General features: G+C 38.6%; 1 protein-coding gene across 2 annotated transcripts in view; it reads right to left on the bottom strand.

The window, feature by feature from the left end:
- LOC117507340 (protein kinase C delta type-like) overlaps positions 1-14,588 on the bottom strand; it is a 57,541-nt gene that overhangs the window by 2,506 nt on the left and 40,447 nt on the right. Inside the window, exons 5-15 of one of the 2 annotated variants that reach the window (XM_034167183.1) lie at positions 13,930-13,961; positions 13,701-13,786; positions 7,494-7,623; positions 7,286-7,386; positions 6,365-6,449; positions 6,049-6,179; positions 2,621-2,794; positions 2,447-2,538; positions 2,215-2,277; positions 1,279-1,417; positions 72-260 (exon numbers count right to left, since the gene is read on the bottom strand). In XM_034167183.1, the coding sequence (XP_034023074.1) occupies positions 72-260; positions 1,279-1,417; positions 2,215-2,277; positions 2,447-2,538; positions 2,621-2,794; positions 6,049-6,179; positions 6,365-6,449; positions 7,286-7,386; positions 7,494-7,623; positions 13,701-13,786; positions 13,930-13,961 (1,222 nt within the window). The remainder of the gene's footprint in view (positions 1-71; positions 261-1,278; positions 1,418-2,214; positions 2,278-2,446; positions 2,539-2,620; positions 2,795-6,048; positions 6,180-6,364; positions 6,450-7,285; positions 7,387-7,493; positions 7,624-13,700; positions 13,787-13,929; positions 13,962-14,588) is intronic. The other variant, XM_034167184.1, reaches the window with a different exon arrangement.

The raw sequence follows: 14,588 nt of genomic DNA, 5'->3' as shown, positions 1-14,588 counted from the left end.
TAAATGGAAACTATGTCAATTATTGTGGGACACAAAACACTTAATGGCATGTAATGCATCCTTTTAGTCACTAGTTCAAGTAGATTTTTGGCCTCTTTGGTGATCCATCGAGGGTAGTAAGGAGTGTCCATCCTGATGGATTCAAACAGCTCGTCCTCATCATCACCTTGGAAAGGTGACTGACCAATCAGCATCTCAAACACAAGTACACCAAAAGACCACCAGTCCACAGAGAAGGTGTACTTCTGTCCTAAAAGGATCTGAAAATACAGGCAAGACATGAAAAGCATAAGATCAGGCACAGTGGCAGCTATGAGGGGTCCTGGTGTTTGCCAGCAGTACTGCAGAGGAAAAAAAAAAAAAAAAAAAAAAAAAAAAAACATGATCTGACTTATCTGCCATGACACTGCTATGCTTCTTAATGGCCAATAGGAGGGGATCTAGACTCAAAAACTAAAGGATTGAAGGGTAGAAACTGGTTGCCACAAGGTGGAAACCACCGCATGCTCTTTCATGTCAGGCTTGGCTTCTTATGTATTTGGACATTGTACACATGGAACTGTCTACAGCCCGAGTGCATGGCGCACAAGAGATTACTATTGAAATGTGGAACTCACTCTCTGTGAAACCGAAGAATTTATTAGATTGAAGGTCACTGAAGCTGCTTTGTGTTGTGCGTCAAGGTCCCTGAGGTAGGTGGGTGGGAGGAAGGGGGGGGGGGGGGGTATTTAATCATTTATTTATTCTTGATTTCATACTTAGTTTGAGTTGTCGATTTTAACTGAAATAATTGGGTTATGCTTATTTCATCTTGATGATTACTCTTACTTTTTGTTAATGTATCTAATTTCATTTTTGCCATGTTTTCACTTTTCTTACTCCTTTTTGGAATTTGTTTTTTTTTTTTGAATAATAAAAATTTGATCACAAAAAAAAGGATTGCAGGGTTAGGCAAATATTTGGCTTTATATTAATAGTAAGTCCCTTCGGGTGCTTCCTTGTTTGCACTCGGGGTCGCCACAGCAAATCCAAGGTGGATCTGCACATTGAATTGGCACTTTTTTAAATGCTGGATGCCCTTCCTGAGGCAACTCCACATTACATGGAGAAATGTGGCAGAAGTGGGGTTTGAACAAAGAACCTTCCACACTGAAACCAAGCACGCTAACCACTTGGCCGCATATTCAAAACAGTGCAAAGCAATTATGTTTGAGTGGATTTTTCGAGGATACTCTGGTTTCAAACCACGAAAACTCTCAGCCAGGTTCTGCAACTTACCTCTGGTGCAATATAGTCTGGTGTCCCACAGAATGTGGTGGCTCTGACATCTCCAAACACATTCTCTTTGCACATTCCAAAGTCTGCAATCTTTATGTGTCCATATTTGTCCAGCATAACATTGTCCAGCTTCAGATCTCTGGGGTAAGGAAGAAAATAAGATGGGTCCATAGTAAATCAATCAATCAATTTTTTTTATAGTAGTGACAATTGTTGTAATTTTGCCTCTGTACGCCAACGAAATGAAGATGAATTGAAATAGTCAAGATGTTCTCGTAGTGTAGATTTCAGCTTTAATTAAAGAGAAACAACAAAAACAGCCATTTAGGAACCACAGCCACCCCCGTACACAGTCCCTCAACCCTCAAAGGCCTGGAGTCTGTCCATGGTGCGCCCTGCTATTAGACTGTGCAGTAGTTCAATCTGACCCAACAATATTATGTTCCTCCCTCTCTGTGCCACTAACAGATATTAAGATTGCTGTATCATCCAGCACAGTGCTTGTCTGTCTGTCACAATGAGGATGGTGGGCTGTATATAATACGTCAGACAGATGGCACTCAGTGGACAGGGTCCCCCCTGGTCCTTGTTCCAGGTGTCACATTACAAACGGAAGCTACACAAAGACCGGTTTTTATCCCTTTGTTACTGATTATTATTCACGTCCATCCATGAACAAAATGGTGTGGAAAAGAATTTCATCATGATCGAGGAAGAAAAATAACTAGTCACTTCACACTAGTGCACAACTGACCAACACAAAAGACTGATGCTGTCAAACTGTTAGACATCCCCAATAATGCCGCCTACTTTCACTGTTGAAAATACAGAGGATGGACTTCACAAAATTCTGTTGCCACCACTCTGTTTTCATCAAGAGTCTGTCTGAGGAATTACACAGTGGCCTTCAGGCACGAGCACTGAGTGGCTGTTTACCTGTAGATAATTCCTTTTGAATGGAGGAACTGCAGTCCCACGATGATCTCAGCAGAATAGAATCTGAGGGTTAAAATATACAAAACTGCTATTAAATATTTTAATCTAATTGTTAGATCCGATGTTGTAGATTGGCCATTTTGAAAAACAACAACAACAAAAAAAACAAACATAAATAATCACAACTGCTGGATTATACATAGTTCTGCATATGGTGTCTTTGTTTACTCACGTGGCTCTGTTGAGATCGAAGCGGCCTTTGTCTTGGATGTGGAACATCAAGTCCCCTCCATTCAAGTATTCCATTACAAAGAAGAGGTGCTCCTTTGCAAACAAAGATGGTCACAATGTCACAATGTGTTTGGCTGCTGTTTTGCAAACATGTAGAATTAATTGTTCTGCTTACTTTAGTTTGGAATGTGGAGTAGAGGTGTGTGAGGAAGGGGTTCTCCCAGGCGAGGGCCAGGACTCGCTTCTCAACCATGGTACACTCCACATCATCATCCATGAGAACTACATCTTTCTTCAGGACCTTCACAGCAAAGAACTCGCCCTTCCCTTTAAGCTCTGCCAACAGCACCTGAGGTGTTACAGCGACTGGTGGTGAGAACTTGACTACGTTGACTACACCAGATTAATTTAGCATTACCACAGCAACAGAATCAAAAGGACAAGGTTACTTATAAAATACACATTCTGAGGGTTCCATGTAAATGACAGAGTATAAAAGAAAAGACCCTGTGTTTGGTTTAACCAACATGTTCTGCCAAATGCTGTTAATGGTTTTTGAATGTTCTGCATGTTAAAACTCTCTATTTTGCACAAAATAGTCAGGTTGGCTGCGATGGGCTGGATGTCTGTCCAGGGTCTACCTTGCCTTTTGCCATATGACCGCAGGGACAGGCTCAAGCTCCCACAACCCTTAATTGGAATAAGTGGGTATAAAAAAATAAATTAATTAAATAGTCAGGCTGGAGCAGGTGATTGTCAGATAAACTACAGTCAAAGTTAAAACAAATTTGGTTTTGAGTTCATTTAGAGCTCTACAGATGCCGTTAGTGTCCTATGAGAGATTTCTCTCATAGGACACAACTGTCAAATGCGAGCAGACCACTAACACTGTTGCAATATAACTAATGTTGTAAAAAAAAGAATTTATCTTTTGGGGCAATAGTGTTTTTAATGTTTCACAGTTTATTTGTAGAAGATACAACAGCAGCATTATTTTCATGAAGAAATGTGGCATTATCTTTAGTGGTTGCTCTGAAATGGTAGTCTCACGTTGTACTGTGTGACAGGTTCAAGGACAGCTGTTTTCACACTCTTGTGACTAAAGGCAGCCTTGGATAAATATATTTAAAATTCCACAACAAACCGCGAGAAATGCGGCATGAAATGATGGATTCTAGCCTGTGTTCTCCCTGGGCCATGGTGCAAATCAGTTCTTTTATTTAAAATAATTACATTTTAAAAGAAGGTACACAGAATGTGTTTCTAAACAGCTGATAAAAGCAGACAAGCTAGCCTGTGTGTCCAATTTCTTTCCCTTTCTTCCTGGCAGAAAAAGTATAAGCAAGATGCAGATGTGTCCTTTAAAAAAAACAAAACAAAACCCATCCCATAGTTCTATGCTACATCGTGCAACCTGCACACAATTTTGGAGTCTTACCTAATAAAGTTAAATTAATCCACATCACACAGTGTGGCTTCCAATGAATTTACAAGACTGCTGAAGTCTAACAGTGTATTCTGGACTTTAGCAAAATGGTCTGAGTCTTTTTAAGCATTTTTGTTTCCAACTTTTACTGTGAAATGTCAGAAATGAAGGACTGTATTTTTTGTGTGTTGAATGTGAAAAAAGCTCCGTGGTGAGGCTGTGCTGAAAATGAGCTAAACAGAAGAACACAAACAGCGTATGAAAACAAAAATCAATGTCAGTTGTATGTATTTAGCTCGGGTACAGTGCAGATGGTGTTGACCAAAAACAGGTAACTTGTTGTTTGTTCCTTGCAGAGTCAACTTTATAAATTTATACGTTTTGTTTTCTATGCTATGAATTCCCCTACAAAATCACCATTATCATTCCAGAAAGAGTCATTATATATATATATATATATATATATATATATATATATATATATATATATATACACATATATATCAATCAACTTTTTTCTTGTATAGCGCCAAATCACAACAAACAGTTGCCCCAAGGCGCTCCACATTGCAAGGCAAGGCCATACAATAATTATGAAACACAGTCTACGTCTAAAGCAACATAAACAAGGGATGGTCCAGGGTCACCCGATCCAGCCCTAACTATAAGCCTTAGCGAAAAGGAAAGTTTTAAGCCTAATCTTAAAAGTAGAGAGGGTATCTGTCTCCCTGATCTGAATTGGGAGCTGGTTCCACAGGAGAGGAGCCTGAAAGCTTATTTATTTATAAATAAATAAGAGCCCGACTGATATGGTTTTTTGAGGCTGATGCCGATAACGATATTTGGATGAAAAAAATGCCGATAATCGATAAATCGGCCGATAGCCGATAAATCCGCCGATATTATTATAATTATTTTTTTTATGAATAACATGTTCTTTTTTTGGACCTTTAACAAAAAAGGTATAAGCTAAAACCTGAAGCTTTGTCCTCATATTGATTAACTTTATAACAAGAATTTTCAAGTTCAAAAAATGCAATCAAGAATTAAACCTTTGTGAAATTAGCAAATACATATCCTTAAAAAGAGTTGTGAAATACATCTGATCTTGTACCTCTTGTTGCTGCAACGTAGATATAGGTTCAGGATAAGGATATAGATCCATATAAACTTACTTGTATGCTTTTGTCAGCCGATGAGTGCAGTGTGACGGCGAACTACAGGGGCCGGTGATGAACACATTTAAGCAGGGGTGTAAGCAGCTCTCAGTTGAATGGAGTCAGAGCTCCATCTACTGGACAAATGGTGCAAGGACATTTTACACTGCCGACAAACATTATTTCAGTAACTGTTCTGTTTATGAGAAATTATCGGCGTTCTATCGGCAAAATTTCGGCCGATAGTGAGTACTTTGAAAAGAGCTTATATCAGCCCCAGCTATTAGTGTCCTGTTTTCTATAATCAGGAGTTTTATTTAGGTTTTAATACCTACTCCTGTATATTATATAGTACCATATTTATTGTATATGTTGTTTATTACCCTTAATATTTAAATATAGTTATATATATGATGTATTATCTTTCCTATGTCTTATTTATTATTATATATACTTTTTTCTTGAGCTGCTTGTGTGGGAAGGGAGAGTTCCCATGGGATAAAAAAAAAACACTTTTCAACCTACCATCCCTGGTTCTCAAGACCAGGCACCTAAGTGGCTCTACTCTACTCTTTTCTACTCTTCTATTTTACTCTTCCTTTTTAGATATACCTTAGTATACTAGCATAGTTCCACCTTAGAATTGAAATATAATATATAAGATATACCTTACTGAATTTTCATGTAACTGTCAAATGAGCCTTTGAAAAAGTGATTAAAGCTCCAGGATTCATCAGGGGATATTTATTAATTTATGGCTATTTTAACAAGCCTCTTTACATCTATTGCTTTTAGGAAACACCGCTTTAGTTTAAAGAGGACTGAACAAAGCCATCCTATAATTATCTTAGCCCTACACTTTTGAGAAATGAGGCCCTGATTGGTCTAATAAAGTGCCTCAGAATTATGTGATGACTTAACTCGGGTGTAAAAAGGGTAAAGAGGAAAAAATGCTGTACCAGTTGACCACAAACATAATTTGAAGGAATAATTCAAACTATGAATTCAAACTACACATACCTTCCCAAAGCTGCCTTTTCCCAGAACCTTGTGGAATACCAAATGGCTGACGGTGAGGTGTTTTTGAGAGACAGGATGTACTGGTTGAGCTTTCTTTGACAGTGAATTCTCCTGAGCTTTCCGATTATCGTCTGTCATAAACACAGATTTACAAATATTATGCATTTATAAAATTGTGCAAACATCCACACAAACTAATATATGGATAAGAGTTAAGATGTTTCTTAAAGTTGAGGAGAATCATCAGCATCACAAGGCTATTTGACCTTTAAAAGGCAGCTTTGTGCATCAGTGGGCTAAAATCAACACATCTTACCACTAGAGTTTACTGTAGTACTTTGGACATCTTGGTAGATCCCGATATCTGCTTCATTGGATTTATCAGACTTCCTTGAAGATTTCTAAGAGGTAAACAAACTCGTGGAAGCACTCATGACAATGCACATTCCAGCCAAACGGTTTTGTTTTTTTTTCCCTTTAAACTGCACTGCAAATAAGCAAAATCTTACCTAGTACATTTGTCCAGTTTCTGGTCAAAGTATTTAATCTACAATTAATATAAGACACAAACACTTAGGTAAAATTTCAGTAAGATATAGACTTGTTTTGAGGCGATGCATCTCACATATCTTGTGAAGTGAAATTTTTTTTACTAACATCTTGTTTTGAGTTATATCTGAGAGGAAACTTTTTTTTTTTACATAAAATTTTTAAGCTGCTGTGTTATTTGTACAAGATATTACACTTCATAACAGCAGTAAAACAAAGCTTAAAGTGGCTTTTCTTAGGTAATTTCAAGACCTTATTTCAAGAACTCTGAAAGGAATTTTCACCTGTTCCATTGGCAACAACAAATTTAAAAATGATAATCTGCAAAAAATAAATAAATAAAAATAAATCCGCCAATGGAGTAAATGTAAACTGAATATTAAAAGTGTATTATCCAAAAACAAGTCTTTAGACTTTAATGAAATTTTATTTGTAAAGTGTTTATGTCTTATATTAAGTGCATATTTGATATTCTGACTAGAGTTTGACTAATATTCTTAGAAAGACTTTAAACATGCAGATCCATACTGGGTCTCCAGTATGGACCCCAAGCAAAAAGGGAAAAGCTGAAGAACTTACAAATTCTTGGTAAGATTCTGTGTTTCTGCAGTATATAGTACTAACTGCTATGTAACATTTACATTGTTAAATTGCACACAGACTAAAAACAGTGTGTGTCTGTGCAAACCTGGGAGACTTGAGACAGAACCTCTGCCAGCAATTTCTGGTTGATTCCACAGAGATTTCCGACTTTCTTCTGACAGTAACTGTGTACGTTCATGGCACAGTCTAGTTAACAATAAAGAAAAGGAGCTCAATGAATGTAACATGACTGCAGTGTGAAAAGGAAACACCAAGGCATTGTGAAAGAAAAAAAACCCTCACACTGTACTCACCTTCACATTTCAGGCCCTGTCTGTAGAGACCCCACAGTAGACTGCCACAGTGGTCACAGAAGGTAGGACTTCTGTAGTTATAGAACTTGAAGCGATGCGGCATATCAATCTTAAAGCGCTCTTTCTGGAACTACAAGGACATAAAGGGTGCACACATTTTACACAATGATGTGAACATGTTCCCTTGTTTTACACGTTGGTGCTTGTTGGCAGTTTTTTCTAAAGGCACCTTGACACTTGCACAAATTTTGACTCTGCACTGCTGTGCAATTCAATGTGCCAGTGCATGTCATTAGATGGTACGTACCTTGACACGACAGCCGCGCACAGCTCAGGGACAGTTCACGACGAGTTTAGTCACTGGCACGCTAAATTACATGCCAGTGCGGGGATCAAATTTGTGCGTCAGATGATTTATTATTGAGTGCTAAATTGTGTAGGCAATCCAAACTTTTGCAAGTTGGGGTGGAGACAGTTTTGCAGGCAATTTACAAAACGTACATGTGCAACTGACAGTGGACTGTAACATGATGTAGACTTCAGTATGTAAATGAGGATTTTGCACATTAATGGCCGTATGTGCAAAATGACGCTAAATCATGCACTGCCAGGGATGCGCCTTCTGCTTCATTACACACAAACTTTGCGCAGATGTGATGTCCCACACAAACTCAGATGTGTGCATGTCTGTGTATGGTCCACCTGTTACACATGGAGGCATTTAGTCTTAAGCCTCAAGCCCATGTGTGGGGTCATTTTTGACCCTGGGCATACATTTTTTGTGCACCATTTTACTAATTTTAAATCGAAAAAAAGTTTCCTACGATGAATTTGTCAATCTATTTGTCCTGCATTTGTTCAATGAATTTTGCAAGAATCGGCCGATCCGTGTGGCAAGTATAAGCCAAACTTGTGCAGGGTGACTTATGACACCCCAGGAAGATGTAGGAGATTTTTGACATTATAGCTTCAGATGGTATTGTAATTTGCCAACTCTAATCATTGTATAACAGCTGAGTGAATCCTTGTCATTTGATTGGTGCTTTGCATGTCATGTTACATGGATTATTCGTCTCATTTGTGCTGTATTGCATTTACGGCGCAAATTTGGTTCCATATATTTTGTACCATTGCTTGTTGCGACCGCGCACACTAGTGCGGGTGGCATTTAGCAAAACATGGCAGAGTTTGTTTTGCTGTTGAACGAGGATTTAAATGAGCTAATTGATGGTGCCAATTCTTCTAACACAAAAATAAATCTACTACACCGTAACCTGTCTGGAGGCATGAAGAGCTATTAGGATGAAGTTAGGATGAAAGTCTGGACAAATTTCTGACATAATTTTTTGCTGGATTGAGGAAGTACACAAAGTCAGTGCATGGTATCACAGACTACATCGGAGATCTCAAACTCATTCCAGAAAGGGCTGAGAGGGTGCAGGCTTTCCTTGCAACCACCCACTCCACCAGGTGATTTCACTGATTGACTGATTCCATCTGCTCAAAGTGATGTTAATCAGTGAAACTATCTGGTGGAGTGGGTGGTTGCAAAGAAAACCTGCACCCTCTCAGCCCTTTCTGGAATGAGTTGAATACCCCTGGACTATATCATCAGAATTATTTTTTGAATTATCTGACTGTTTTTGCCAGTTGACAGAGAACAATTTTGGACTCCTATTTAAAGTTCATGCTGGACTGTTGACATCAAAGCACCAGTGATACATACCAAAATGTAAGTCCCTTTTCTGTTGTTTCTGAATTAATAAAAACCAAATGGCAAGGATCAATTTTAGCTATTATATAAAACAAAGTAAAAGTTTTTTTCATTCTTTCAATGGTATGAATATTTCATGAGGTGAAAGACAGAACGTACTATTCCATCTTTTACCTCATGAAATATTCGTACCATTGAATTCATAATCATTCATTATTTGTATACTGTTTTGCAGGGAAGAATTGCCAACAGACCTAGAATAGTAAGATTTACAGCTGCACAAGCATCAAGACTGAATGTTGATGTCCAAAGTGAGGATGAAAATGGCTCATGATTGTCATAAAGGATGACTGATGGGTTTATTGAGGTTTGTTTTAAAGTATTGGCATATTTGCTAGTCACTGGTTCTTCTATATTTGATGCTATAATTATCCTACCATATTAGTCGCAAAAATAGCTTGGTCATTTGAGGGTTAAAGAAACAAGCATGAAGTAAAGTTGCATGGTGTCAAAGAGAATAAACTAATGCCAAGGTTTCAAACTTGCAAAATACAGATATACAGTGGTATGTAAAAGTTTGGGCACCCCTGATGATTTCCACGATTTTCCTTTAAAAATCACTGGTTGTTTAGATCAGCAATCCCAGTTAAATATATCATATAGCGGACGAACACACTGATATTTGAGAAGTGAAATGAAGTTTTTAGTATTTACAGAAAGTGTGCAATAATTATTTAAACAAAATGAGGCAGGTGCATAAATTTGGGCAACCTTGTCATTTTATTGATTTGAATACATTTAGCACTAATTATTGGAACACAAAATTGGTTTGGTAAGTTCATTGACCCTTGACCTCCTTACACAGGTGAATCCAATCATGAGAAAGGGTATTTAAGGTGGCCATTTGCAAATGTTTATCCTCTTTGCATCTCTTCTAATGAGTGGCAACATGGGAGCCTCTAAACAACTCTCAAATGACCTGAAAACAAAGAATGTTCAACATCATGGTTTAGGGAAAGGATACAAAAAGTTATCGCAGAGATTTCAGCTGTCAGTTTCCACTGTGAGGAACATAGTGAGGAAATGGAAGGCCACAGGCACAGTACTAGTTAAGGCCCAAAGTGGCAGGCTAAGAAAAATCTCATAAGCTGAAGTGAAGGATGGTGAGAACAGTCCATAGTCAACCCACAGACCTGCTCCAAAGACCTACAACATGATCTTGCTGCAGATAGTGTCTCTGTGCATCGTTCAACTATACAGCACACTTTGCACAAGGAGATGCTGTATGGGAGAGTAATTCAGAGGAAGACTTTTCTGTGTACATGCCACAAACAGTCACTTGAGTTATGCTAAAGCACATTTGGACAAGCCAGCTTCATTTTTGAATAAGGTGATTTGGACTGATGAAACTAAAATTGAGTTATTTGGACATAACAAGGGGCGGTATGTATGGCAGAAAAAGAAGACAGCATTCCAAGAAAAACACTTGCTACCTACAGTAAAATTTGGAGGTGGTTCCATCATGTCATGTGGCTGTGTGGCCAGTTCAGGTAATGGGATGCTTGTTAAAGTTGAGGGTCACATGGATTCCAGTCAACATCAGCAGATTCTTGAGAACAATGTTCAAGAATTAGTGACAAAGTTGAAGTTGCGCTGGATCTTTCAACAAGACAGCGACCCTAAACACTGTTCAAAATCTCCTAAGGCATTCATGCAGAGGAACAAGTACAACATTCTGGAATGGCCATCTCAGTCCCAAGACCTGAATATTATTGAAATCTGTGGTGGGATTTTAAGCGTGCTGTCCATGCTCGGAAACCAAAAACCTGAGATGTTTTGTAAAGAACCAACCAGAATCCAGACTCTCATTGGAATCTATAGAAAGCGTTTAGAGGCTGTTGTTTCTGCAAAAGGAGGATCTACTAAATATTGATATATTTTTTTCTGTTGGGGTGCCCAAATTTACACACTGCCTAATTTTGTTAAATAATTATTGCACACTTTTTGTAAATGCTAGAAACTTCATTTCACTTCTCAAATATCAGTGTGTTTGTCTGTTATATATTTAACTGAAATTCCTGATCCAAGCAACCAATGATTTATAAAGGAAAATCATGGAAATCATCAGGAGTGCCCAAACTCTTACATACAACTGTATCCATCTACTCATGTCACCTGCTAAATTTCCTTTGACCTTGATAAATTGTGTTGCATGTGCAAACCTCACCATTTGCAAGTATACCCCTATAATTTATGTATTTAGGTTGACAAACTCCAAACTGCATATTCATGAAGACAAACACACTAAATGGAAAATGTGCTATTGTGCACATGTGAAAGAAACAATCCTCAGTGTGTTCTGGTAGTAAATCAATATGGACATTTTTTGTGAGTACTATTGTGTCTGCACATGTTTAACACACGCAAATCTTTAGTAAATCCAGCCCCAAGTGTGATACAGTCATCAGGTAATACTGATGCGTTTGTAAACTTGAGTATGATGATGTTCAACCGGATCTGTAATCAGGTTTGCTGTAGAATTTGTGCACAATAATTTATAATTTTTTTAATAAGCAATGGCATCAAGAATAACTGCTGTGCAAAGCTCACAAAAGCAATCAATCAATCAATTTTTTTTATATAGCGCCAAATCACAACAAACAGTTGCCCCAAGGCGCTTTATATTGTAAGGCAAGGCCATACAATAATTATGTAAAACCCCAACGGTCAAAATGACCCCCTGTGAGCAAGCGCTTGGCTACAGTGGGAAGGAAAAACTCCCTTTTAACAGGAAGAAACCTCCAGCAGAACCAGGCTCAGGGAGGGGCAGTCTTCTGCTGGGACTGGTTGGGGCTGAGGGAGAGAACCAGGAAAAAGACATGCTGTGGAGGGGAGCAGAGATCGATCACTAATGATTAAATGCAGAGTGGTGCATACAGAGCAAAAAGAGAAAGAAACAGTGCATCATGGGAACCCCCCAGCAGTCTACGTCTATAGCAGCATAACTAAGGGATGGTTCAGGGTCACCCGATCCAGCCCTAACTATAAGCTTTAGCAAAAAGGAAAGTTTTAAGCCTAATCTTAAAAGTAGAGAGGGTGTCTGTCTCCCTGATCTGAATTGGGAGCTGGTTCCACAGGAGAGGAGCCTGAAAGCTGAAGGCTCTGCCTCCCATTCTACTCTTACAAACCCTAGGAACTACAAGTAAGCCTGCAGTCTGAGAGCGAAGCGCTCTATTGGGGTGATATGGTACTACGAGGTCCCTAAGATAAGATGGGACCTGATTATTCAAAACCTTATAAGTAAGAAGAAGAATTTTAAATTCTATTCTAGAATTAACAGGAAGCCAATGAAGAGAGGCCAATATGGGTGAGATATGCTCTCTCCTTCGAGTCCCCGTTAGTACTCTAGCTGCAGCATTTTGAATTAACTGAAGGCTTTTTAGGGAACTTTTAGGACAACCTGATAATAATGAATTACAATAGTCCAGCCTAGAGGAAATAAATGCATGAATTAGTTTTTCAGCATCACTCTGAGACAAGACCTTTCTAATTTTAGAGATATTGCATAAATGCAAAAAAGCAGTCCTACATATTTGTTTAATATGCACTTTGAATGACATATCCTGATCAAAAATGACTCCAAGATTTCTCACAGTATTACTAGAGGTCAGGGTAATGCCATCCAGAGTAAGGATCTGGTTAGACACCATGTTTCTAAGATTTGTGGGGCCAAGTACAATAACTTCAGTTTTATCTGAGTTTAAAAGCAGGAAATTAGAGGTCATCCATGTCTTTATGTCTGTAAGACAATCCTGCAGTTTAGCTAATTGGTGTGTGTCCTCTGGCTTCATGGATAGATAAAGCTGGGTATCATCTGCGTAACAATGAAAATTTAAGCAATACCGTCTAATAATACTGCCTAAGGGAAGCATGTATAAACTGAATAAAATTGGTCCTAGCACAGAACCTTGTGGAACTCCATAATTAACTTTAGTCTGTGAAGACGATTCCCCATTTACATGAACAAATTGTAACCTATTAGACAAATATGATTCAAACCACCGCAGCGCAGTGCCTTTAATACCTATGGCATGCTCTAATCTCTGTAATAAAATTTTATGGTCAACAGTATCAAAAGCAGCACTGAGGTCTAACAGAACAAGCACAGAGATGAGTCCACTGTCCGAGGCCATAAGAAGATCATTTGTAACCTTCACTAATGCTGTTTCTGTACTATGATGAATTCTAAAACCTGACTGAAACTCTTCAAATAGACCATTCCTCTGCAGATGATCAGTTAGCTGTTTTACAACTACCCTTTCAAGAATTTTTGAGAAAAACAGAAACAGCAGAAAGTGAAGCAGGACAGCATTCACAGTCACTGCTGTACTATAGCTGTGGAAAGCAGCAACAGCTCACTGTAAAGCATCAGTTTTAGACCTATGATGAATTTTTGCCGAGGCGCTGAAGGACATTAACTATATAATGCTCACCATTGTGTCTCTACTGTTGGCTGCTGTTCCAGTGCACCTGCCAATGATCATGTCGATACACTTCTTGTGGATTGCGGCATTGCATTCTGGGTGACATAATTGACCAAATATTACAATCAATGTGATCTAGATAGTTTCAGTAAAGTTGTGCGCACAAAAACTGCACTAAATACAGATATGATCACACACAATTACCAAAGTTGCATCTTATGGCAAATGAAATACTCACGCCTGCACTTGTAACCTTGCTTGTTGAGACCCCTGTATGGGGGAGAATTAAAAACTCTTAGGTTAATAGGTCATCTCACACACACTATATAAGTGGTTAATGCGCTTGGTTTCAGTGCAGAAGGTTCCAGGATACACACACATATACATACATACACACATATATATATATATACACACACACACGAGGTCTATTAGAAAAGTATCCGACCTTATTATTTTTTCAAAAACCATATGGATTTGAATCACGTGTGATTGCGTCCGACAAGCTTGAACCCTCGTGCGCATGCGTGAGTTTTTCCACGCCTGTCGGTTGCGTCATTCGCCTGTGAGCAGGCTTTGAGTGAGGAGTGGTCCACTCCCTCGGCGGAATTTTCATTGTCAGGAAATGGCGGAATGGTTTGGGCTTTTTTTCCCATCAGAATTTTTTCAGAAACTGTTAGAGACTGGCAGCTGGAAACCATTAGAAAAATTTATCTGGCTTTCGGTGAAAATTTTTACAGGCTTCACAGAGAATAAGGACTGTTACTACAGCTTTATGGACGGCTTTAAAAAGAACAAAGGAACACCTCCGTTTTGGTCTCACAGGACGGCTTTGAGATGGCGTTCAGACAGCTGTCGGTGGTTTTTCCATCGAGTGATTATCCGAGAAATTGTGGA

The sequence above is a fragment of the Thalassophryne amazonica genome, chromosome 3, assembly GCF_902500255.1.
Source record: "Thalassophryne amazonica chromosome 3, fThaAma1.1, whole genome shotgun sequence".
NCBI classification, from domain to species: Eukaryota; Metazoa; Chordata; class Actinopteri; order Batrachoidiformes; family Batrachoididae; genus Thalassophryne; species Thalassophryne amazonica.
The sequence above is the reverse complement of the archived record's forward strand: the minus strand, read 5'-3'. Positions and strand labels throughout refer to the sequence as shown.